Raw genomic sequence first — 24,521 nt, 5'->3', positions numbered from 1 at the left:
GCAGGAGGGGCGGGGAAGCGGAGGCAGGGATTGGTGGAATAGAGTTGCAATCTAAAAGCGGAAGTCCTCCCCCAGCCTGGCCGGAACTTCCGGCTCCGAATGCTTAAGGCGTAAGCCGACCGAGAGGAGTCAGCGGAGCTGGGATGGTTCTGCTGGAGAGTGAGCAGGTGGGGTCGGAGTTGGCCCGCCGAGGCAGGGAGGCCGTTCGGGGCTTCGCTCGGGACCTCTGTCTTCTTCGGTGGGTGGGATTGGGACCTGACGCGGCGGGGACTTGGGGCTGCTTAACGGGGCCTGGTTTGTTGTGTTCCAGTTCCTGACGGAGCTGACCAGGCTCTTCCAGAAGTGCCGGTTGTCAGGCAGTGTGTTCATCACCCTGAAGAAGTGTAAGCAGCTGTGGACACGGCAGAGCCGGAAGGGACCTGGGAGGCCGAGCGATGCCCCAGCCTGGGTGCCCAGTGTCTGGGAATCATGAGCCGAGTCTGCGGCGCATCCCCGCCTTCCCTTACTTTCCTCCACCTCGTACTGGACACATTCAGGGCAGAGGGACCGGAGAATATTAGGGGTCGTGGCGGGTGCGGTTCCGGTTACAGTGGGGCCCAGCATGTCATGGCTCTTCTCCTGGTCAAGGATCCCAAACCCCGCCACTGTTAGTGGAAGTAGCAAGCACTTTCCCTAGTTTGGCCAAACTGGCGATAACGTTGGATGAGGTGGTTAACAGAACTAGAGCAGTGCGGGTGGATTAGGTATCCTCTTCTGATTTCTTAACTACCTGTTAATAACATCTGTGGCCGTGTTCACAGGAATGTGTTTTTCTTGCAGATGATGGTCGAACTAAACCCATTCCAAGGAAAGGTTCAGTGGAGGGGTTTGAGCCCTCAGACAACAAGTGTCTGTTAAGAGCTACTGATGGGAAAAAGAAGATTAGCACAGTGGTGAGTTGGGTTTGTAACACTACAGTTTTGGAGGTTAAAAACTTAAACTTAACTGAGTATGCGGCATATCTGAACCAGGTTATTCTCTCTTTTTTCTTTTAAATAAAGGCAAGTTACTCTGTAACTCCCCAGCTGTTTTGGGATCAGGGCTCCCCCCCCCCCCCCATCCTCACCAGAGGATGTTTTTATTGATTTGAGAGAGGAAGGGAGAGAAAGAAACATTGATGTGAGAGAGAAACATGGATCAGTTGCTTCCAGTACGTGCCCCCACGGGGGATCAAACCTGCAAACCTAGGTATGTGTGCTGATTGGAATCAAACCCACAACCTTTTGGTATATGGGATGATGGTCTAACCGATAGCCACCCGGCCAGGATGGGATCAGCGCTTTCTTTTATTACCGTAGTAGAAAACTCAAGAACAAAATTAAAATGAAGGTAGAAGTCAAACACTTATTCTGTTGAAATTTTTGTGGAAATAAAATTAGCAAATTGGTCCTTACTCGTAGTAGCACTGTAAGAGCAGTTGGCATAAATATATGATTACTTATGCCCTTAACTTACTGTGCTGGGCCTTCCATGAACAATTTCTTGTAACCAGATGATGCTTTTAAGCTGGTTATTCCTTTTCTTTGTGGTTCACATAGTAAGCAGGTAGCTATATGTAGGCTTGGTACTTGAGAAAGTATAAATTTAGAGCTCTAATGTTCCCTTTCAAGGTGGAGGCTGACTGGTGGTAAAGCAAGAGACTCCCTGGATTCTGAATGAATACAGGCATTACTTCTTTTTTAATCCTCACCTGAGAACGTGTTTCCATTGATTTTTTTTTTTTTAAATATATATCTTTATTGATTTCAGAGAGAGGAACATCAGTGATGAGAGTCATTGATTGGCTGCCTCCTGCATGCCCCCAACTGGGGATCGAGGCTGCAGCCCGGGCATGTGCCCTGACCAGGATTTGAACCTTCATCTCCTGGATCCTAGGTCGATGCTCAGCCACTGAGCCACCTTGGCCGGGCTCCATTGATTTTTAGGGAGAGAAAAACATCGATGCAAGGGAGAAACATCGATTGGTTGCTTCCCGTATGCATCCCAACTGGGGATCGAATCTGCAACCTGAGTATGTGCCCTGACTGGAAATCAAACCCACCACCTTTTGGTGTATGGGACAACGCTCCAACCAATTGAACCACATCAGCCAGGGCCAGGCATACCTCTTTTTATTGTGCATTGCTTTGTCGTGCTGCCAGATGTTGCATTTATTCCAAATTGAAGGCAAGACCCTCCACCGGCAAAAAGGTGGTGACTGCCTTATTGCGATCCTCGCTTTACTGCGGTGGTCTGGAACCAAATTCAGTGTTTCTGAGGTATGCTTGTACTTCTTTATTCTGCTAGGGCTGAACCAGACTCCCCTCCCAGTATAAGATATTCATGAGATTGGAGATCATAATTAGCTGATGCCTCCCTTTATCTTGAGAGCACATTTACAGTAAAGCTTATGTGGTTTTAAAAATAAAGTTGGGCCCTAGCCGGTTTTGCTCAGAGGTTAGTGCGTCAGCGCTCAGACTGAAGGGTCTCAGGTTTAATTCCGGCTAAGGGCACATACCTCAGTTGTAGGCTCCATCCCTGGCCCCAGTCGGAGCGTGCAGGATGCAACCAATCAGTGTGTCTCTCTCGCATCGATGTTTCTCTCTCTCATTCTTCCACTCTCTCTGAAAAGCAATGGAAAAAATATCCTCGGGTAAGGATAAAAAAATAAAAATAAAGTTGGGTATCACGAAATACGAAAACCTAAGGAATTTTTAGAGGTAGAATTTCTTGTTGTGGTAGCTTGCACTTTGCTTAAATAGGCCTGCATTAATGGAAGGTAGGTTTAAAAGAAGATGGGGAATAGTTTAAATGTATCTTGCACAAAAAATTAGTACTTAGCCCTTTCACATCTCTCAGAACCCAGGGAGAAAAAGTCAGTGCCATGTGTGTAAGAGATTTCAGTAGAGGTGAGAAGCATAGCTTCTTTAGGAACCTGCTTCTGCCTCTTTCCCATCTTTGTACAAGTCTCATGTGGGAAAAAAAAGTCCAGAGCTACTTTGCTTATACCCCAGGCAGAGGAAAATGGAATAGAGGAATAGCCTTTAGTGTATCATGAACCCTGAGGTTGGGAAGAAATACTTTAACAATTAGGATGTTGTCTTCATGAGGCTTTTGGGTTGTTATCTATGGTGAGGCAGGGGATTCCTACATGGATACTAGGGGTCACCGTTTTTCCCCCTCCTTTTCCAGGTGAGCTCCAAAGAAGTGAATAAGTTTCAGATGGTGAGTTTCTGCTGTTCCCTATGTTCCCTTTCTCGGGGCAAGAGTCAGCATAATATTGAACACTAGGTTAAAATTGATATTTAGGTTCACTGCTCTCCTATGTTTTACCAGTAGTTTACGAACAAAACCTGCCAGGCTGTGAATTTTACTCTCAACTCTGATACTGTCTTCCTTTTTAGTTTTTATAAGCTAGATTTTGCCATCTTAGGCTTCAGATACGCTCTGCCTATAGTAAAGTTGAACAAAAAGTTGCCTGTGTTTATCCCTTTTTGTTTTTTTAAAAAATGTTTTAATTGATTTCAGAGAGAGAAAGACGGGGAGAGAGATAGAAGCATCAATGATGAGTCATTGATTGTCTGCCTGCTGTATGCCCGCTACTGGGAATAGCTCCTGAAACTGGGGCATGTGCCCTGATTGAGAATCAAACCCTGACCACCTGATTCACGGGTTGACACTCAACCACTGAGCCATGCCGGCTGGGCCCCTTTTTGCTTAAAAGAGAAAAAATGTGTAACTCACTGCGGGCGAGTGTTGCAAAGCTGCTAAAATGTGAGCATGTTTTCCTCTTACACCATTTTCCTTTAGTGGAAGTGTCCCATGGTATATGCTTCATTAGGCAGACTTTCTGATTTTGGCTACACGAAAACCATTATGGAAACGGGGCAGCTGCTCCACCAGTTTGTAACTCTTCCCACTAAGTCGTGCCTTTGTGTCTTTTAGGCTTATTCGAACCTATTGAGAGCTAACATGGATGGGCTGAAGAAGAGGGACAAAAAGAGCAAGAGTAAGAAGAGCAAAGCAGCACAGTGAGGGGCACCGGATTCCCTGTTCTCACTAACCAACCACCGAATCGCTATTTTTCCTTTGGTTTTTCCTTTTGGCCACACAGCTAGGTTTCTGGTTCCCCTACATTAACTGTTTTCATGTGAGATTAGGGTCATTTTGGATGGAAGAGCTGTGATGTTATAGGGTAGTTACAAGAAGCCAGTTTATCTGAGATCTGGCTAATTGGTCTGTGTTGCATAGTTGTACATTCCTGGATTACCATTTAAAGTCTCTGCAGCCGTCTGTGAAGACCAATGTAGTTTATCAGCACTGATATCTCCTCTTTTCCCTCCCCGTATTAAAAGTTTCTGGCAATGAGTACTGATTCTGGAATGATGGGATTATGAAGAGGCTTTAGCCCAATCTTCTAGGTTATTGGAATCAAAACCTGAAAATTTTGTTATCTCAAGGCTCCTCTTCCCAACTGGCTATATAACTTTATCATTATAGTTCCTTTAGCAAATTTGAGTGAGTTCTCATTGCCAAATGAGAGTTTGCTTAACCTCCTTAGGATAAGCATATTACCAAATTAAGAATAAAGATGACAGTTAATGCTATTTGATTTCTTTATGCCCTTCAGCTTGGACATTTTCATGTGCTCAGGCATCGGGACTAGGGAGAACAAGGCTGTTTTCTTCTAGCTCCACAGAACCTTTAGTGTCAACAGATTTGCGAGTAAAAAACAGCAAATATATGAAAGCATTTATTCCAAAAGATAAATTTATATATATATACACATATATATATATTACACATGAAAAACACAAAGTTCAACTTTGTGTGACAGCTTCTTAGAATGTAAAGTTAATTTAAAATTACAGTGAACGTACAACATTTTATAGTTCCTATCTGAACAATGTAATGACTGTTCTGTAGGATTAAAATAAGATTCTGTAGTAGTCATCTCTGTAGCTATACAGGAATAGCACGGACACCCTGCAAAAGAAGAGAAAAGGCAGGATCAGTATAATGGGTGAAGAACAGGGTTAATAAATAATTATCTTTAGAGCACCTAAATGTAGGGGTTTTGTTTAATCAAAAACAAGATGGAAGGCCAGGGATTAACATTACACACGTTTTACAAGCTGTGACTGATTGGCAAAGGTCTGCAGTGCAAGGTCCCACTCAAAGAGACCACCTTTCGCTTCATAGGCTTTGCTGTTGCCTTTTAAGCGGAAGGTATCAGCTGGCTTCTGACATGAGGACATAAAGCAAAGTAGTCACAGCTGTTTTCTATTATGTAAACATATTTCTAGGCGTTACCTGGGTGATTAAAGTTATAACTGGGACAGTTACTCCTGGGTCCTCTGTTTCATTATTGACAAGATTGTGACTGATTCAGTCTTGAGTTGCAGTTCTAACAACAGCTTATCAGCCATCAAACCTCAACAAGACAATAAACTATGTCACTTTAAAACCCCTCCTCGAGTTTTAACCCATTTGGAAATCTGCGCTGCCCAAGTGATAACTTACTTTTTTTCTACTTTGATGTTATAAATTTCATCACAGACTAATTTCAGGTATCTTTGCTTTGGCAGGCGTGACAGCAGCTGCTTCACAGTTGTGTTAAATGCCTGTTCATCAGCATCCCACTAGGAAAAAATTGATAACAACAGGTACTAGGGTTTATTAAGTGGCTTTTTCTGGGTCACTATGAAAGGCCAATGCCATTCCCCCCTTTGAATATACTGAAGAAATCTCATAGGGAGGTACTACAACTGGTGGGCAGACTGTTGGGGTTCGTCATTTGAAGCATCAGTTTTCTTTACAACAGACCACCTTATTAGATCCTGATTAATGATACTGCAGCTGCAGTGTGCTGATGTGACTTTAGACCAGTCATTTCTGCCCACTGCCTACTTTGTGCACACCACCTCTGATGTGCATCCCTTTGAATGGATCATAAAGCAAAGCATTGTCAGTACAGTGGTATATGCTTATTTACAAGATAACAAAGTGTAGTATGAAATGTTCTGGGGCAAAGTTAATTTTTCATCTGATTTAATCTGTGACTAAACACTCTGGATAGACAAAGTATTTGATATGACATGTTGGAAAACCACCTACAGCTATGATAAAGTTCTTATTTGGTTATTTGATAATTAGGGTATGTACCTGTAAAAAAAAAAAAAAAAACCTAAATTAATTTCATTTTTACAAAAAGATCTTCCATATAGTTCCAGTTCTACAAATGAGCTTTCCTAGTTGGAATGAAGGTTTGACGCAAAAGAGCACATATATGATTAAGAACATATATTCTACCACTTTGCCTACGTTCAAATCCTGGTTCTCCTATTTACTGGTTGGGTGACCTTGAGTAAGATATTTAACCTCTCTACTTCTGTTCTCTGTAAAATTGGTATAATAATGGTACCTCTCTCTTGGGGTTGTTATGATTAAATGAGTTTAATACTTGTAAAATGCTTAGGACAGTGCCTGCCAAAGCCTGACACAATAAAAAAGCACTAGGTATTTGTTAAATATAACCTCTGAAATTTAAAAGTCACTAGACAAGTATGATTCCTTTAAAATCTGATTTAGTAATATATGTGTCACATAAAGGAATAATGTTATCAAATTCCTGCCACTGCCAGAAAAAAATACCTAGTATCACTAAGAAAATAATGCTATTTTCAGTTTTCCTTTGGCAAAGCTTTGGAATTTTAAAAACTATAATGCAGAAGACTTCGTTTTGCTTACCTCTAATGATAAAAATTGTAAGATTGTTTCTTTGGGTAGATCCACCTGTCAATACAGAGAAATGTCTGTCACCTGTCAGAGAACCCACGGCAGCACATCCTGACTTGTGACGATGGTGTCACTGGAGGGAGCCACATGTTGAGTAGGGCCTGCAGAGCCTGGGACGATACTGTGCTGTAGAGCAGACCTAATGAACCTCACATGGATAGATCTCAGCCCTGGCGAATGAATACTCCTGGTTCCCACGCGCTACACACACTCCAAAGGACTGACAATGCTACCTGCACTCAGTGTAGGCTTAGTGAGGCAAAGGCCTGAAACACTTAGAAAAATGATTTTTGTTTTCACTTCCCCTCCATCTTTCAGAAGAAGGAAGTAGGAGAAACAAACACAAAACCTTCAGTCTTCTCCCCAGTTCTTTACAGATTTAGGTTACATGTGGTTCACATCAGTGAAAACAGGCTTGTACCCCAATACTGCTGACACTGAGCAAAAAAGCCCCAACCTCTGAGGAAAACTACTTTGACAGTACAGACAGAAGCCATCCTCAGAAGATTAAAGAAAGCAACTTACAGCCAAAATTTCAATTTCACTGCTTTTCTGATGTAAGTTGGCAAGGGAGGTCTGAAGTCGGGTTTGTACCTAACAAGAAGAAAACATGTCAGAATTCAGAACCTGTCAAACCAAGGCATCTTTCTTGCCATTTTACATCCTATTCCAGAACAATCACTGGTAACAAACCAAAGCCTAAAAGGGATCCCAAATATTACCCTAAAACTTGCTCTTAACCCACCTCAGAAAGATGTATGTGTATCCTATTATAATCTCAGGAAATGAGATTTTATAGCCTATCTTTATAATTTGTTTAATAATCCACCTAGTTGCTGATTTTTTATAATTTTGAAATGACACCTAGTAAAAGTTCAGTGTGGTGAAACAGAGCACGTGGGAGCAGGGAGATTTCAGTATTAAGCTAAATTTGGAAAAAGGGGAAGGTGACAGCAATGAGAACATGGAACTGAAATATGGTAGAAAGATGTGAAAAATGAGATTCCACCCAACATCCTGAGAAACAGCTAGGAGAGCTTACAAAAACGAGGTAACCTCATCTTTTGTATTTCAATCTAATTACATTTCTAAAAAAATGACTGCTAACACTCACCCTCTTCCTAAGCGGTGGGGTCCTGACTGGGCTCATTAGCACTGTCCATACTGCCCCTCCCATTTGGAATACCCTAACCTCCCCCCTGCCCATTTCAGTCCTTCAGGGCCCACTGCCGTGAAGCAAACACTGATCTGTCTCTCCCACATGTCTGTAGTACACCCCAACACTCAAATATATTTAATTCAGCATTCTGTTACTTAGTCTCACCTATTCTCCACGTATAAAATGCATATGCTTCTAAGATTATAAACTCTTTGAGGAGTGGGGCCATGTCCTATGTCTTATATATTTTGCATGGCACTTAGCACAGAATCAGGCATATAGCACACACCAAAAATATGTATGCAATGAGAAGCCTGCCTCAAGTCTTGGGAATAGATCTCTTCTGCTTTGTTACTTAAAGCAAAAACAAACCCCATCTGCCATCAGAGCCAGATCAGAAAGTTTTGCTTAGATCTAATAATTGTGACAGCTGCTTCTAGGTGCCCACAGTCCACACTGACACCTCTTTGGAGGGGAGATGGGACGAAGTCCTGGCACCAGAGAGATGCTTTGTGTTGATGAAATGTTCAGAAGTCACCAAGTTAGGGAAGTGGGAAGGAAACTATTTTTCAGGAAACATTTTTATTTTCCTTTCCTGTTTTCTTCCTCCTTTGTAGCTCACATCAGAAAGCCTTGGAAACTGCCATGTACCTGAGTTTCATACCGCCGCCTAGTGCTGGCTGACAGCTTCTCCGGGGCTACCACACTCACAGTGGGAACAACTGCTGTTCCATGGATTTCAAACAGGCCTGAAACAGAGAGTTGCAGAATTCATGGCCTTATCTGGTCCTATGTTGTGTAACACAGTGAGAGGACAGAGATAATAGAATCCACTCTGGGGTGACTCGATGGGCTAGATTATGTCTGGGCCTTGTTTTCTCTCTGCAACTGCCTGCACTTGCCCAGGGAGAACCCAGAACCTCAACACCCAGAAGTCTTGATGCTTCTTTTAAGACCAACAGCCTTCTCTCCTCAGGTGGGTGTGGAAAGTGACAAAAGCAGAGGGAGCAATATGAGTCACCAAAGCGTCACGAACCTATGAAAAAATCAAACATTGTCTCTGAAACTCTAATACTTCCTTAAATTTCTCAAAGTACTTAAAATCTGATGGTGGGAGAGAGTGAATGCTAACAGAAATGAACCAAAAAGACCCAATTCTGTTCAAAGCCAAATGTGTCTTCTTGTGGACTTAATTAGGGCATTTCTTTTTCAGTATGATAAAGGTGATGAAACTAAAGGCTTAAACGTTGCAGACTGACTATTTCAAGCCAGAACTCGCCCATGCAGCTGGCTACTTTGGTCAGCAAGGTGTTGAAAACTACTTAAATTAAAGTAAGTGCAGATACAAGTTATTTTGTGACCGGTCAGCAATGTTTGGACACACAAACACATGTATACCCGTGACCAGTAGGCAGGGTGTTCTATCACCACTGTTCCCACTTGGATTTCATGAAAACAAAATGTATATAGTGTCTTCCCCAAGTGATTTCAAAATACTTTCCTTCAATCCTCTGTGGGGAAAATTTCCAGGAAAATTATCCACATTTAATAAATCTATACCTAAACCAAGCTGAAGAAAGATTAAACCACTTGTAAAAATAAGTCAGTATGATAAAGAATAGCAGGATCAGAAGTCACCAAATGCCCAGTCATCGTCTTATTTTCTAAGATGTGAGTTTCAAAACAGGGATAAGTTCCATTTGGTACAATTAATTACATATATGTTACTTTAAAAGTATATAGTTGATGCAACAAGGAGTTAGCCACAGTCATAAGTGCTTACAGCAAACACACACATAAAAGCATCATTATGTTTAGATTATAATTAGTGATTATACCTGAAGCATTAGAAAACGACCCCTTCAGGTTTTGTACTGCAAGATTATCGGAAGCTTCTCTAAAAACAATCAAAACAAAAACAATTAGAAAACAGTCAATAAGCCAAAAGCAACACAGATTACTAAAAGTGATCTATACTTAAAGTGAATCAGTTTTTCTATGAAATATAAAAATATTTCATAAATACTGGTTATTAGTGAAAAACAAAAACAACTAATTTGCACTTAATTATGCTTTTAGTCAAGAGCAGGTAAAAATGATAAAGGATGTCATTTCAAATTAACAAATGTCTAAAGCCAACATTATGATTTATTCAGCTGCGTTTGAAATCCTGGCTCAATATAAGAAGCTAATTTCAATGAAATGTAATGGGTTTTCTTTCTGTTCCCCTCACAATACAAGGAAACATTAGCAAGGGCAGGCCCCACCTTCATTATGGCAGCAACCTTGGCAGTCACCCACAGGAGAACGTTTAGTAAGTAAGGAGATTCTTTAAAAAGCTGCGAATGGATATTCTTTCAAAGACTGTGAATTAATTTATAGTCTTTGAGAGACACAATAGCACTCTATCTTGGGAAAACAGGGAAATAATCATATGAGAGAGAAGATTTTAAACCTTTCCTGCTAAAACTAAATCCCATCTGGCCTATTAAGTGTCTTCATAATGTTCACGTACTCTCTATTAATTAGTTGACTTTTTTGTTTTCTAAACTTTGATTTGGATCTGCAACCATACTACCTGGTGACTTAAAAAAAAAAATTCCCTTGGGAAAAGCCTGATGATGAATTTATGCAAGCTGGGTGCACATGGGAGGGGGCGGAGCCAGGGATGGAGAAGACAGCAAAAACGTTTATTTCATATAAGCCAGGATTTCTCACTCTTGGCACTATTGACATTTTGGGCCAGATAATTCTTTGTTGGGGGTGGGTGGTCAGTCCTGTGCACTGTGGAATGTTTAGCAGCATCCCTGGTGTCTACTAGATACCAATAACACCCTTAGTTGTAACAAACAAAAACGTCTGCAGATATTGCCATCGTGTACCCTGGAGGGCAAAACTGAGGCTGATTGAGAACACTGAGGTAAGCCAAAAAAGGTAGAGTATTATATTTTCTGATTATGAATATATTTATAAGAGTAACAGATATGTAGAACAGTTTAAAGAAAATTAAGATCCCTTGTAATCCCAATAACTAGAAATAACTACAAGTTAAAAATGTGGTACATCATTCCAGACATTTTTATATGTATGGGCTATGTATTTTGGTTGAAACAAAAATGGGATCATACTGTACATCCTATCTGTGGACATACTTCCATGTCAATAAACTGGGCTTTATTAGAATCATCTTTTTTTTAAAAAATTTCCCCCCTCAAATATATCTTTATTGATTTCAGAGAGAGGAAAGGAGGAGAGAGAGTTGAAACATCAATGATGAGAGTCATTGATCGGCTGCCTTCTGCACGCCCCCGACTGGGGATCGAGCCCGCAACCCAGGCATGTGCCCTGACCAGGAATCGAACCCCGATCGCCTGGATGCTAGGTCGATGCTCAACCACTGAGCCATGCCCGGCCAGGCAGAATCATCATTTTTAAAGACTGCACAGTATTTCACAGCATAATCCAAACAATCATCTACCAATGAATATTATAATAGAGATTCTCAAAGTGGGGTCCAGGGATCCCTGGAGGTCCCTGAAATCCTTTCACAGGGGTCTACATGGTGAAAACTTTCACAATGATCCTAAAATACCAATTATACTTTTTATTTTCATCCTCTTGTGAACGTGTAATGGAATTTTCCAGAGACTACATAATGTGCTGCATCACAACACATTAAATACAGAAGCAGGTATGACAACCTAGGTTCTTCTATTAAGGCATTAAAGAGATTAAAAAGATCTAAAACAATGCATTAACAATATTTGCAAAAATGTGAAACAATGCCACTCTTCTTACTAAATTTATTTTGTTTTGGATAATACAATTACTTTCCATTAAAAATATGTTATTTGGGTTAGCATGTAATGAATTTATTACTGTTATTTAAGAATAAGTATTTAAAGAATGTTTACATTTTAATTTCTAACACAAATTATTGCTAGATCTAACCCACATAAACAAAGCTCTTCAAGGTCCTCAATTTTTAAGGGTATTAAGGGGTTCTGAGACCAAAAAGTTTGAGAACTGCTAATATAAACAATGCCTTGCTAGACATCTGTGTATCCATCCCTATGGAATAATTTTCACTATAAATTCCTGAAAGTGGAATTGCAAAATCATTTTATTTTTATTTTTTTAGTTTTAGTTCTAAGGCTTTTAAAACTTACTTTATTAACTTCCTATCCAAACAGTTGAACCAATTTACATTCCCATCATGAGTATATGAGATCTCTTCCCAGAACATATTAGACCTTTCAAATACATTGACAAGACACTATGGAAATTCACTGATTAAAAGACCAAATAAGATAATGGCAGACAGAGTTTGGCAGCTTAGGCCTTTCAAAATGATAAAATATTCTTTGATATGTTTGGGAACAAATGTTGAAAGCAGGATATGACTAGTCATATAATTAAACTGCTGAGTTATTCAGAAGCAACAGAAAGGTTCACTGAAAGTTATACAGATCTATCTTTATTTCCAAAAAGGGTCAAACTGACTTCTACAGTAAACGTGCCTGTGTTCTATATAGGTAGTCCCAGCTGATTTTCTGGGCTGTTGTTTATTAAGGTTACCTGATAGTCCTTTCATCACTGACTTTAGTCCTCAGTTTCTGCACAACGTGGTCCACAAGGTCAGACTCCAGCACACGCTTCTCTGTCTGCCTCTCCTTCTCAAAAGACTTAACCTTAAAAAGAATGAAACAGATCCATCATTTCAGAATCCAACAGGCTAAATCTGAATACTACAGTAAGACAAGACAACAGTTTAGGTTGGTGGTTCTTAACCAGGGGTGATTTTGCTCCCCACAGGACATTTGGTCATGTTCAGAGACATTTTTGGTTGTGACAACTGTAGGGGCATCTAGCGAGCAGAGGCTGGGCATGCCGCTAAACACCCTACAATGCACGAGACAGCAGCGCCCACAAAGAATTTTCTGGCCCACGATGTCAAAGTGTGGCTGTTGAGAATCCCAAGTCTAGGCTAGAATAGCTTATCATAGATGACAGAATTAAAAATGGCCAAGACAAACCAGCTCCAATTTCATTTCCTTCTTTCACATATTCTTCCCCTTAGATATCCTCTGGTCAGTTACCACGGTTTCTACAGCTCCTCCCTCTCCTTTCCAAACCCAACTCCTGTCGTCCTACTTTTATGGTACCTGCCATTTCATCTTGACTACCATGGCCAGCACTCAGCCTTCGCTTGGGACAGCCCGATATCCTTCCCACCACTATTCCTGTCTTCAATTTTCCCTCCATTCCATACTACACATCCCTGCAGGTTAAGTTTTCTCCTATACAATTCTTTTTTTTGTTTGTTTAATATATCTTTATTGATTTCAGAGAGAGGAAAGGAGAGAGAGAGAAACATCAATGATGAGAGAGTCACTGATCGGCTGCCTCCTGCACCCCCCCGACTAGGGATCGAGCCCGCAACCCGGGCATGTGCCCTGACCGGAAATTGAACCCCGATCGCCTGGATCCTAGGTGAACGCTCAACAGCTGAGCCACGCCCGGCCGTGCTCTCCTATACAATTATGATGTCCCCTTCTGTTTAAAACATACACTGGCTCCCCACTAGTAGCTCACTGAAGTCCAGATTTCTTGGTTGGGAATTTTGGCTCTTCATGATCTGGCTAGAACCATTCTCTCCTGCTGAAGTCCCCTTCTTTACAATCCTTCTGTTTTGCCCAAAACAGATTACTGAGTGTAATACCAGAATAGTTCTCGGCTGGCCTGCCTCTATCTTTCAGACACTCTCAGAAAGAACTATCATTACCTTTGCTATTCCTTCTGCTTAAAAGTCCCTTTCAGCACATACCTACATCCTGCCCATCCAGGAGGATCCAGCATAAATCCCACCTCCACCCTGAAGACATCCTTGCTACCTCTGAAATAATCTGCTACGCTGGTGAACCCTCAGAGAACTTTCTGTGTAAGACTTTCATGGCACTTAGCATTTTCTAGGTCATAATCATGCACAAATGTCTTATGTTCTCTACCAGATTACAGGATCCTTGACAGCAGGGCATGTGGCTTAAATGTCCCTGTATCCTCCATGGACCTCAATTTAATCCCTCCCACACTGAATGCTTACAATGCATTTGCTGAATGGATGAATAAAGTGATGCCTTGCCCTTCAAATATGAAGATGATGCTATCGACACATGACTAACAGAGGCAGAATCAAGACTAAAAAGAGCTGGAAATGCTGGAATGATGTTGAAATGAAGAAGATCACATTGAATGCAGATAAATATGAAGTCCTGAAATTAAAGGCCTCATTGTAGAAGGCCAGCCAGACATGGTAATAACTGTGAAAAGCCTACAGGGTTTTAGTTGATGACAAATTCAAAGGAACCACGTGGTTACTAAGGGTTCACTTATAGGCTGTATTAGGAGAACTATGGTATCTGGATTGAGGGAGGTCAGAGATCTTTCCCATTTATTCTGAACATGCTTAGAGCACTCTGTAGAATTTTAGTATCACATTTAAAGACAGACACTGACAAAGTTAAGTGTGTCTAGAGGAGGTTAAGAGGGTCAAGGATCTGGAAACCATGTTATGATGAATGGCTTAAGTAACTGCAATGTTTACACCAGAAAAGAAGACAGTTAAAGTGGCATGGCAGCTGTCTCCTAAAATTTACTTGAAGGTAGTTGAAAGAAGGAGGAAAATTAGATGTGTTACCTTGATTATTCCAGAGGGTAGAACTAAAACCAGTGAGTGTAAATTTTGGGAGGCAGATTCTGATTCAAGTTTCTAAAATGTCATAGCAGTGCATATGACACTGGAATTATCCAGCAGAAGCTAGTCAGTCATCTCTTGGTAATACTGCAGGAGCAATCACTGCTCTGGAAGAGGCCTGATCAGTGGAACTTAGGGCTATTTATAATTTTGTGAGTAATAAGCAGACCGGTAGTGGGAACTTCCAAATCTGTCCATGAAGGATTAACTACTACAAGAATTTCCCTTCTGCTTTAAACTCGAAAACCAGATAAAACATAAACAATAGTTTTCAGACATTGGGCAATAAGCAATGGAGGACTATTCTCCTACAAGTGCCCCAGGTTATTGTGTTGAGGAAGTCTGCAGACTGCAGTGCTGGGGAGGGGTACCTAAACAGAGACCAGGAGTCTTGCTGAGTTGGAGGGACGGCCTGAAGTTTAGGCAGGCCAAGTTGGCTAGAAATTGTGGGGCAGAAGACCAAAGCGGAGAGAGCTACACACTCATAGAAAAGGAAAGATTTCTGAAGCTCTGCAGAGGAGTCTATTCACATCTTTGCCAGAGAACTGACCTGGCATGGGTGACAGGAAACCATCCAAGGCTGAGGTAACACCCACCAGTAATAAGCAGGCGTAATAATTTCTGGAACTCACAGGAATGGAAATAGTTCTCGTTCTTACCAGAGTAGAGAGATCTCATAATACATAGGGCACAAGGCAGAATCCTCCAAAGGGCCTTGCTAGGGACTAAATTGGGGCAAGACTAAAGGCTGCCCTGAACCTGCGCTAACAAAGCTTAAAATCAAGCCTGGAAAGGATCAAACAGAATCCAAGCATCCTAACTACATCCCAGAACAAAGGTCAACAGTGCTTATAGGAACCTAGAAAAACACAGCACCAAAAATGTAAAATTCATAATGTCCAACAACCAATAAAAAATTAGGAATGCAAAGTGGTAAAAAACATGACTCATAACCAGGTGAAATATTAATACATAGAAATAGACCCAGAAATGACAGAGATGATGGAATTAGTAGACAAGTACCTTAAAACACCTATTTTAAATCTTATAAAAAATGTAAAGCAAATAAGAACAACAATGAGAAAAATGGAAGACATAAAAAAGGACACAAATGTAACTTGTACAGATGAAAACAAATACAATATCTAAAATAACAAATGTATGGGATTAACAGCAGATTAGAGATTAAAGAAAATATCAGGGACTGATTCAAAATAAAGCAGAGAGGGGATAAAAACCCAGTAAAACAAAAAGAGAGTCTCGATGGGCTATGGGCAATATCAAATGATTAATATACTATAATCAGAGTCTCAGACAGAAAAAGGGGAAAGGGTAAAAAAAATGTGAAGAAATAATGTCTAAAAATTTTCCAAATTTGATAAATACTATATACATCTACAGGTCAAAGAAGCCCCATGAAACAAAGAATACCACGCTGATGCACATAATATTCAAATCGCAGAAAACCAATGGCGAAAAAGTCTTAAAAGCTGCCAGGAAAAAACAATACATTATATTCAGAGAATTAAAGCAAACACTTTAAATCAGGTTAGGAGATAATAAAACACATCTTCAAAGTGGGAAAAGAAAAATTTAATTCTTGAATTCTATACCTAGCAAAAATAACTTTAAGAAAGTGAGCCCTGGCCCGGTGGCTCAGTAGGCTGGAGCATAGTCCCATACACCAAATGGTTGTGGGTTCGATTCGCAGTCAGGGCACATACGTGATCAGTGAGAATGGGAGGCAACGGACTGATGTTTCTTTCTCACACTAGTGTTTCTCTCTCTCCTCCCCCCTTCCTCTCTCTCTAAAAACATGTCCTGCAGTGAGGATAAAAAAAAAAAGAAGAAAGAAATGTGACATGAAGACTTTTTCAGACCAGTAACAGCTGAGAGAATTATCACCAGCAGACCTACACTAACAGAAATATTAAAGGAAGTTCTTTAGGAAGAAGAAAAATTAAATCAGAATGACACTTGGCTCAACACAAAGGAATAAACAGTTCCAGAAATGGTAAACATGTGGGTAAATATAAAGGACATTTCCCCCTTATTTAAAAATTACTTTAAAAGATAACTGACTAATTAAAACTAAGATATTAACAATGTACTATGGGATTTATAACATAGATAGCAAAAAACATTTGACAACAATAGCACAAAAAATGAGAGAGAGAGGAAATGGAAGTATTCTGTTGTAATATTATTTTGTTGCAATATATGTGAAGGTACATATTCTTTTAAAGTACAATGTGATAAGTTAGAGATGTATACTATAAACCCTAGAGAAGTCACTAAAAAAAAAAATCCCACCAAAAACAAAGAGTTATAGTCAGTAAAATCAACAGTAGAGATAAAATGGAATAATAAAAAATAATTTAAAAGAAAACATGAAAACAGAAAAAAAAGGGAAAAAGAACAGATAGTAAAATGGTAGATTTAAACTCAACCATTTTAATAATTGCCTTACATATAAATGGTCTAACCACTCCAGTTTTTGAAAAGGCTGGATAAAAAAGCAAAACTCAAATAGTGACTATCTCTGAAGGACCCACTTTAAATATAAAGATAGAGTTAGGATGGAAAAAGAAAAGCCATGCAAACACTAACCAAAAGACTTCAGAACAAGAAATATTACCACGGATAAAGAACATTTCATAATGAAAAGGAGGTCAATTCATCTAGAAAGTATAAAATCCTAAATGTGTATTCACCAAATAACAGATTTTCAAAATATATGATGCAAAAGTAATAGAATTAAAAGGGGAAATAGATAAATCTACAATTATAGCTTCTCAGAAATTGATAGAATAGACAAAAAAGTAAAGATATAGAAGATTTAAGCAATGGTATCAGCTAACATGAGCATATTAATGTTTATGAAACACTCCTCCTAATAATGTAGAATAACATTCTTTTGAAGTGTACATGAAACATTTACAAGTCCACATTTTGGACTTTAAAACCTGTCTCAATAAAATTTAAAGGACTGAAATCACACAGTATGCTCTATGGCCACAAAGGAATTAAACTAGAAATCATTACAGAAAGATATCTAGGAACTACCCCAATATTTGGAAATTAAAACACGAACTTCTTAATAACCCATAGGTAAAAGAAGAAATCATCAGAAAATATTCTGAATTGAATGAAAATAAAAGTACTATAAAAAAAAATATGTGGTATGCCACTAATGCAGTACTTGGAGTGAATTTATAGCATTAAATGCTCATACTTAGAAAAGAAGAAAACCTATAATCTGTGATCTAAGCCAGGTGGCCAGCATTTTTTTTCCTGTAAAGGGCCAGATAGTAATATTTTATACTTTTTAGGCCATACACTGTCTCTGTCACATACTCTTTTACTTTTCTTCTTTTTTTTAACAAAGAATATAAAAACAGTTTGCAGCTCACAGGCCATACAAAAATAGGCTCTGCGCTGGATTTGGCCTGCAGGTTGTAATCTGTCAAACCCTGATCTAAAGTTCTGTCTGAAGAAACTAGAAAAAGAATAAACTAAATCCAAAATTAGCAGAATAAAGAAAATAATAAAGAATGGAAATCAATAAAATAGAAGGCAAAAAACCAAAAATTAGAGAAACCTCAGACACCAAAAGCTGGTTCTCTGAAAAGACAAAAGTGATAAACCTCTAGTCAGGCTGATCAGGAAAAAAAAGATGGAAGACAAACTACTAATGTCAGGAATGAAAGGGGGATATCACTACAGATCCCACAGATAGTGAAAGAACAAGGGAATATTTGAAAACTTAACTGAAATGGAAACATTCTAGGAAAGATACAAATTATCAAAACTCACTCATGAATAAAGAGGCAACCTGAATAGCTCTATATCTAAGCCCATGTGGCTTTACTGGCAAACTCCACCAAATATATGAGGATGAAATAATACCAATTCTAAACAAAATTTTCCAGGAAACAGAAAAGGAGAGAACACTGTCCAACTCATTTTATGAAGCCAATATTACCCTCATATTAAAACCAAAGATATTATAAGAGAAAAAGAAGAAAAATGTTGATTTTGATTTTTTCCTTTAAAAACATAAATAAAGGTTATGAACTCATAGTTCTGAGCATTTTTAGTTAAATGCAACATAGTAAGCAGCCAGAGGATATGCCAATTGGCAGTATCAGCTCTAATTATTATTCTTATTTTCTTAGATGGAAAAAGAAAACAAGGGGAAAAAAGCAGGAAAAAACTGTAGCCAGTTATTCTATTTTTTTAAGCTCTAAGGAATTGTTTAGATCCTCTCTTCCTTATTTCATATTCTCTCCAATAACAAGCCCAGCAATTCAGAGGGAGAGCAAAGTAATGGATTTCCACCCATATGCAGGTGGAAGCTGGGTGCTCCACAGTTAACACAGTTTTGGAAATCTATCGAATTGTGAAAGATTTCCTCCAGTCTTTACCTTGACATGGCTTCCTTCTTTATCTGAGACGAGGGCAACATAGGTGATTTCATGATGTCTGCAATATTCCTGTAATTCCTCTTGGGACTGAAATAAATAAATAGTGTATGAAATAACACAGAGCACCTGGAGCAGCTTCAAGGAATTAAAAAGAATGAAAACACTGTGTTCAATTGTATTCTCAAAGTGAACATGCTGACTTCAGGGGTTATAAATATTAAGCAAGAAGTGTACAGAATTCAAAGGCAGAATACAACCTCTTTTGCTTTCATTACTTTCACTATTGTCCTAAGGGGCCATGGGCAATCCGTGTGGTCAGGACACAGTAAGAGGTTTTCAGAAGCTTCAAATTTTGATGGAAGGTGCCAGAAATTATACAACACAACAAACACACAGCCTGTGCGGAAAGCAAAGGCAACAGAAGAAATAGTGGAGGGTGAAAAGCAGAACTGAATCATAAAGCAAAGAATAGCAGAGCAGAGAAGCCTACAGGTGGGTGTCACTGTGCAGGACTGATGTCATCGTTACTGGGCTTATATTTTACGGCAACACAGAGCACTTCTCTAACAATTTATGAAACAAGTTAACAAATGGAAGAGATACTGCACTTTCAAATGGTTAAAAAATTATCTCTTAGCCTACTCTGATATGATGTTTTATATAACACAAAAATGGACAGCAGTAGCTTCAGAAACAACTTGGCAGGTGATGTGAAAGGAGCAGGAGGGAGGGCGGGGGTTCTGTTTCCCCAGGCATCTCTTCAGGCTCTGGGGCACCTTGGGTGTGGGTAAACATGTGGACAGCTTGGATGATCACCGAGGGGCAGTAAGAAGTTACTTATCTAAAGGCCCCACATTCTAAAGGGTAGACAGGTATTCAATCAGCTATGGGAGGTCTGACGATATAAAGCCACAAACACACTATACACAGAATGCCTTTGGGAAGTGTGGGAGGCTGGATAATGGATTGCAAAGGTGTCTATGTCCTAATCCCCACAACCTGTGAATATATTACCTCCTATGGTACAAGGCACTTTGCAGATGTGATAAAGTTAAGGATCTTGAGATGGGGAGATTATCCTGGATTATCTGGGTGATCTCTGTGTAATAACAAGGATCCTTGTAAGAAGGAGACAGGAGGTCAGAGTTAGAAATGTAAGGGCAGGAGCACAGGTTGGAGAGGAAAGGAGGCCGTACACTGCCAAGTCTGAAGATGGAGGATGCGGCCATGAGTCAAAGAATGTATGCAGCCTTTAGGAGCTGGAAAAGCCAAGGAAATGGACTCTGCCCCCAGAAGGAATGACCCTATTGAAACCTTGAGTTGAGCCCAGTTAGTAACTGATTTCACACTTCTGAATTCCAGAAATGTAAGCTAATGAACTTGTGTTGTTTTTAACCACTAAGTTCCTGGTGATTTTTTACTGCTGCAATCAGAAACTAACGCAGGAAGCAACTGTAACCACAGAGATAAGAGTCTGAGAACCCAAATCGGTAGAGGATGATTTGCCATGGAAGCCATGACTATTAGCACTCCATTCACTGGTGCTGTTTGTCTCATTACCTGTGACCAGTCATACATGATTTCTGCTGTGATTCCCGCCGTCCAGAGTTTCTGGGTTATGTTGATGGCCCTGGACATGGACATCTGACCAACACTTACAACCAGGAGGTCACAAGAGCTTATTGTAACCTGGATCAGAAACAGAGTGATAACATTTAGAAGAGCCAGACTATAGGCATGTAGGTGGGACCAGCACCAGGAAGGAGGCAGCACCCATGTGAAGACTGGCATTTTGAAATCTTGTACAGCAACATATGTGTGGAAGCCTTTATTTCAAAATTATATGGTAAAAAAAAAAAAAAAGCACAATAAAAAACTTTAATATTCATCTTTTAAGATAGAAATTATTTCAGCTACCCTAAGTCATCAATCAGGAAGATACTTTTCCTTTTGGAAAACTAATCTTACTTGAAACACAAAGGAAAAAGAACCATTTTTAGGTCTGTAGAGTACAGCAGGATTTCTGAACAAGGGGCTTTGATATAAGCCTGTTAAACAACTGTAATACCTCACACCTACATAGCTCATTGCAGATAAGAGTGAGGCTAGAAAAGGAAGGATGGATTGTCTGAGGTCCCCTGGCTAGAGACTAAGGACTGAAATGCAAGGACTCACACCAAGTTTTAGGCTTGTCTATCATGGCAAAGATAGTCTCCCTAACCCTAGTCTATCACTGCTGCATCTGGGGCTCCATGTAAATGACTACAAAATAAAAGACAGCTCAAAGCGCACTGGAAAGCAAAGTCAGAACTTACAGGTTCTTCCATGTTGAGGACAGCAGCAGATATCTTGTCTATAGCTATGCTGACCCCAATGGCAGTGGGAACTGGCCCCAGAGCCTGTGGTCCTCTAAACTGGGGAATCTGCAGAGAAAGACACACAGCTCTGGTTATGAAAGAGAAGAAACTGCAATTCAGGAAAATGTTATATCTAGAACCACACTGTTCAATATGGCAGCCACTAGCCACACGCGGCTTGAGCATTTTAAATACAGCTAATCTGAACTGACATATGCTGTATGTAAAATACACACTGGTTGTAAAGATTCAGAATAAAAAAAGAAGGTATAATTGCTCAATTTTAAAAATTTCAAATATTTTGGTTATGTGTTGAAATAATATTTTGGATATATTGTATTAAACAAACTATATTATTAAAGTTAATTCCACCTGTTTCTTATTTTATAATACTAGGTAATTTAAAATGTAACATATAGGTTCTGGACCCAAGATGGGTAAGTATACTTCTTCCTATTCCTCCTGCTAAGTACACCTAAAAATCCTGGACACTACATATAAAACAAACGTAAGAAGATTCTGAAATGGAGAGAAGGCGGCAGACTGGCCAGGAACCCACAGGACACATAGCTACTTCCTAGGTTTGGTCTTTGCCTCATATATCCTGGATTGGGTGCTGGAGAAACTGGCAACCCAGACATGCCAAGGGGAACCAACAAAAAAGCCTGATGAAAACCTGCTTTTTCTAGCTAAAAGACCAAAAAGAGGGCAACCCAGCAGGACAGGAAACTTTCAGACAATTAACTGCCCTGTTCCAGTCAAGACATATCACAACTAAACTTCAAAATAAAGACAAAGAAAAAAAACTCTTTAAAACTAAAACTATCAAGTGAGACTCACTTTTCCTATAGAGAAAAATTCAAATAACAGCAGATTTCTAATCAGAAACCAGAAATGTTGGGGAAATACAACAGACTTTCTTCTTCTCTTGAGTTTCTCAGAGTTTGACTGTCAAAGTAACAAGTATAACATTGTCTGATGTAGATCCCAATGTATACAGAGGAAGTATTTAAAACAATTACATTATAAATGGGGGGTGGGATAAAGGGACATAAAGGCAGCCAAGGTTTCCACACTTCATTGGTGGTTACGGGAATCTACACTTGGATAAAATGGCATAGAATTATATGCATACAGTAAGCCAATGCCCATTTCCTGGTGCTGATATTAGAGTTATGCCAGGTTTAACCATCCGAAGAAACTGGGTAAAAGGTACACAGACCTGTCTGTACTATCTTTGTAACTTCCTGTAAATCTAAAATTATTTTAAAATAAAAGTTTAAAAACATTACAAGTGTGGTTCACAAGACATTTCTATTCCTAGATAAAAGATATACAGGTGTTCGATTATACCACTGGTTTCATTTTCCTGTAGGTTTGAAAGACTTCAAAATAACAAATTGAGGGGAAAAATGAAATTAAGCTAGAACAGATCAATGAATCCAGGGCCAGCCTCACCAGCAGGTCGTATCTGCCCCCGGCTGCAAGGATTTCAGAGATAGCCCTCTGCCTCCGCCTGATGAACGCCACAAACTGGAAGATGATCCCGCTGTGCTGCTGCACTTTGTAAACCAAGCCCAAATTGATCAAGACCTGTCAAGTAAAATGCCACACGAACAGATCAAAGGCACTGTTTTCCATCAATAGCATCAGAACAATCTATTTAGCATTCAGTAAGATCTGGCACGAAGTCTGTTTCGCTATAGCCCGCCAAGCAAGAGAAACAGCTGTGTTCTCTGAGGCTAAATGACATAAGAATTGCTGCACAAAAGGAATCGTGATGCTTGCACAGCGAATTCTGATTTAAGCCAAAATTATTACTAAGTATCAAATGTTCCAAAATGTAGAAAGCAGAGCTCTTCTGGAACAAGAAAACACTTATTAGCATGAATACAACAAACCCCATTTCCCTTTTGTGCTGTTATTAATGCTACAGATCTGTACCACCAGAATCAAACAATTGCCAAACCTGTAACTTTATGCCAAGTTTCTTCAACAGTCCAACAACCTCCTCTAGATCTTTTAAGCCATACTTCACCAGCTGGGCAACACCCGTTTTTTGTTTTATTAATGAATTTATTGTTGGTGTTAAATCTTGCAAATCTCCCTTCTGCTCAATAAATTTGTAGAGTCGACACAGCTAGAAAGCAAAGAGGCACAGTCAGCGCGCAGTCGGCGGCAGGGAAGACCCTCTGCACAGCGTGTCCTACACCCAGGGGAAGCCGTCAGAGCCCGGCAGCTCCAAGGGGAGGATTTTGTAGCTGAAGGTTATTTTAGCCTTCACCATAATCCCCGATGAGGATGATCCTTTCCCAACAGCTCTAAGGCACCTCCCAGAAGTGCTTCTGGCGCCTCCTCCCAGTTCATTCTTAGTCACACACTTGCTCAGTTAACGCTGACCCCAGCCGAGCAGACCTTGGCTCTAGCAGAGCCTCCATCATCTATTTTCGAGCCAGTGTTGCTCCCCTTTCTGTCCTCGCTCTCACGAATTCCCATACTACAGGCACACACGGGGGAGGGGGGGGGAAGGGAGGCAAAGTCCGACTCCTTCTATCTGGTACCACAGCCGATCAGCCAGAAATCCCCCTCCTCCCTCTGCTGCAGGGATTACTATTTGTAGGGGGGATGCAGCCCGGCTGTCATCTCCTGCAGGCAGCCCCCTATCTTTCCTCCCCTCCAGCTCAGACCCCGACACCAGCCCCTAGCTCTTGCCAGCGGTACACCCCGTCTCTCCCGGGACAGGGCAGGGCCATGCGGACCCCTCTGTGGGCCAGGCACCGGCGCTGGCACAGAGCAGGTGAAGAGGAAAGGACAGGATCATAGGACCAGGGAAAACTCTCGGACCGAAAGTGGAAACCATTAAGAAACAAAACTATAGCTATTTTAAGGCTTTAGGCGAGCAGAACCTGGTTCACCTCTAAACTGGCACCTGGAAACTAAGAGTTGAATGAACAGTCAGCTTAATATAGTTTAATATAATAATAAGTTATTTATATTTCTTAAAATAT

General features: G+C 40.2%; 2 protein-coding genes across 6 annotated transcripts in view; one reads left to right on the top strand and one right to left on the bottom strand.

Moving 5' to 3' along the window:
• Positions 1-73: 73 nt before the first annotated feature.
• On the top strand, positions 74-12,089 carry SRP14 (signal recognition particle 14). Of its 3 annotated transcripts, XM_081119781.1 has the most exons (7): positions 74-167; positions 311-383; positions 820-932; positions 3,211-3,243; positions 3,964-4,027; positions 5,607-5,684; positions 8,593-12,089. In XM_081119781.1, exons 1-6 carry the CDS (start codon positions 144-146, stop codon positions 5,636-5,638), a joined length of 339 nt encoding a protein of 112 aa, XP_080975907.1. In that variant the 5' UTR covers positions 74-143; the 3' UTR covers positions 5,639-5,684; positions 8,593-12,089. The 3 variants fall into 3 exon arrangements, with proteins under 3 accessions (XP_080975907.1, XP_080975908.1, XP_080975909.1); XM_081119782.1 differs by lacking the exons at positions 5,607-5,684; positions 8,593-12,089 and having other exon boundaries at positions 3,964-4,386; XM_081119783.1 differs by lacking the exons at positions 3,211-3,243; positions 5,607-5,684; positions 8,593-12,089 and having other exon boundaries at positions 77-167; positions 3,964-4,386.
• Positions 4,915-24,521, bottom strand: part of EIF2AK4 (eukaryotic translation initiation factor 2 alpha kinase 4) — a 90,009-nt gene continuing 70,402 nt past the window's right edge. For 2 of the 3 annotated variants that reach the window (XM_081119752.1, XM_081119753.1), the window contains 12 exons: positions 23,483-23,653; positions 22,972-23,106; positions 21,472-21,579; positions 20,717-20,845; positions 19,157-19,243; positions 12,554-12,666; positions 9,814-9,872; positions 8,627-8,724; positions 7,342-7,410; positions 6,769-6,813; positions 5,542-5,660; positions 4,915-5,004 (listed from right to left, as the gene is read on the bottom strand). In XM_081119752.1, the coding sequence (XP_080975878.1) occupies positions 4,947-5,004; positions 5,542-5,660; positions 6,769-6,813; positions 7,342-7,410; positions 8,627-8,724; positions 9,814-9,872; positions 12,554-12,666; positions 19,157-19,243; positions 20,717-20,845; positions 21,472-21,579; positions 22,972-23,106; positions 23,483-23,653 (1,191 nt within the window). In that variant the 3' untranslated portion in view covers positions 4,915-4,946. Of the gene's footprint in view, positions 5,005-5,541; positions 5,661-6,768; positions 6,814-7,341; positions 7,411-8,626; positions 8,725-9,813; positions 9,873-12,553; positions 12,667-19,156; positions 19,244-20,716; positions 20,846-21,471; positions 21,580-22,971; positions 23,107-23,482; positions 23,654-24,521 lie in introns of those variants that run through there. The other variant, XR_013997596.1, reaches the window with a different exon arrangement.

This window comes from Miniopterus schreibersii (assembly GCF_964146895.1).
Source record: "Miniopterus schreibersii genome assembly, chromosome: 1".
Taxonomy (NCBI): domain Eukaryota; kingdom Metazoa; phylum Chordata; class Mammalia; order Chiroptera; family Miniopteridae; genus Miniopterus; species Miniopterus schreibersii.
Note: the sequence above shows the minus strand (reverse complement) of the source record. Positions and strands in the feature narration are given on the sequence as shown.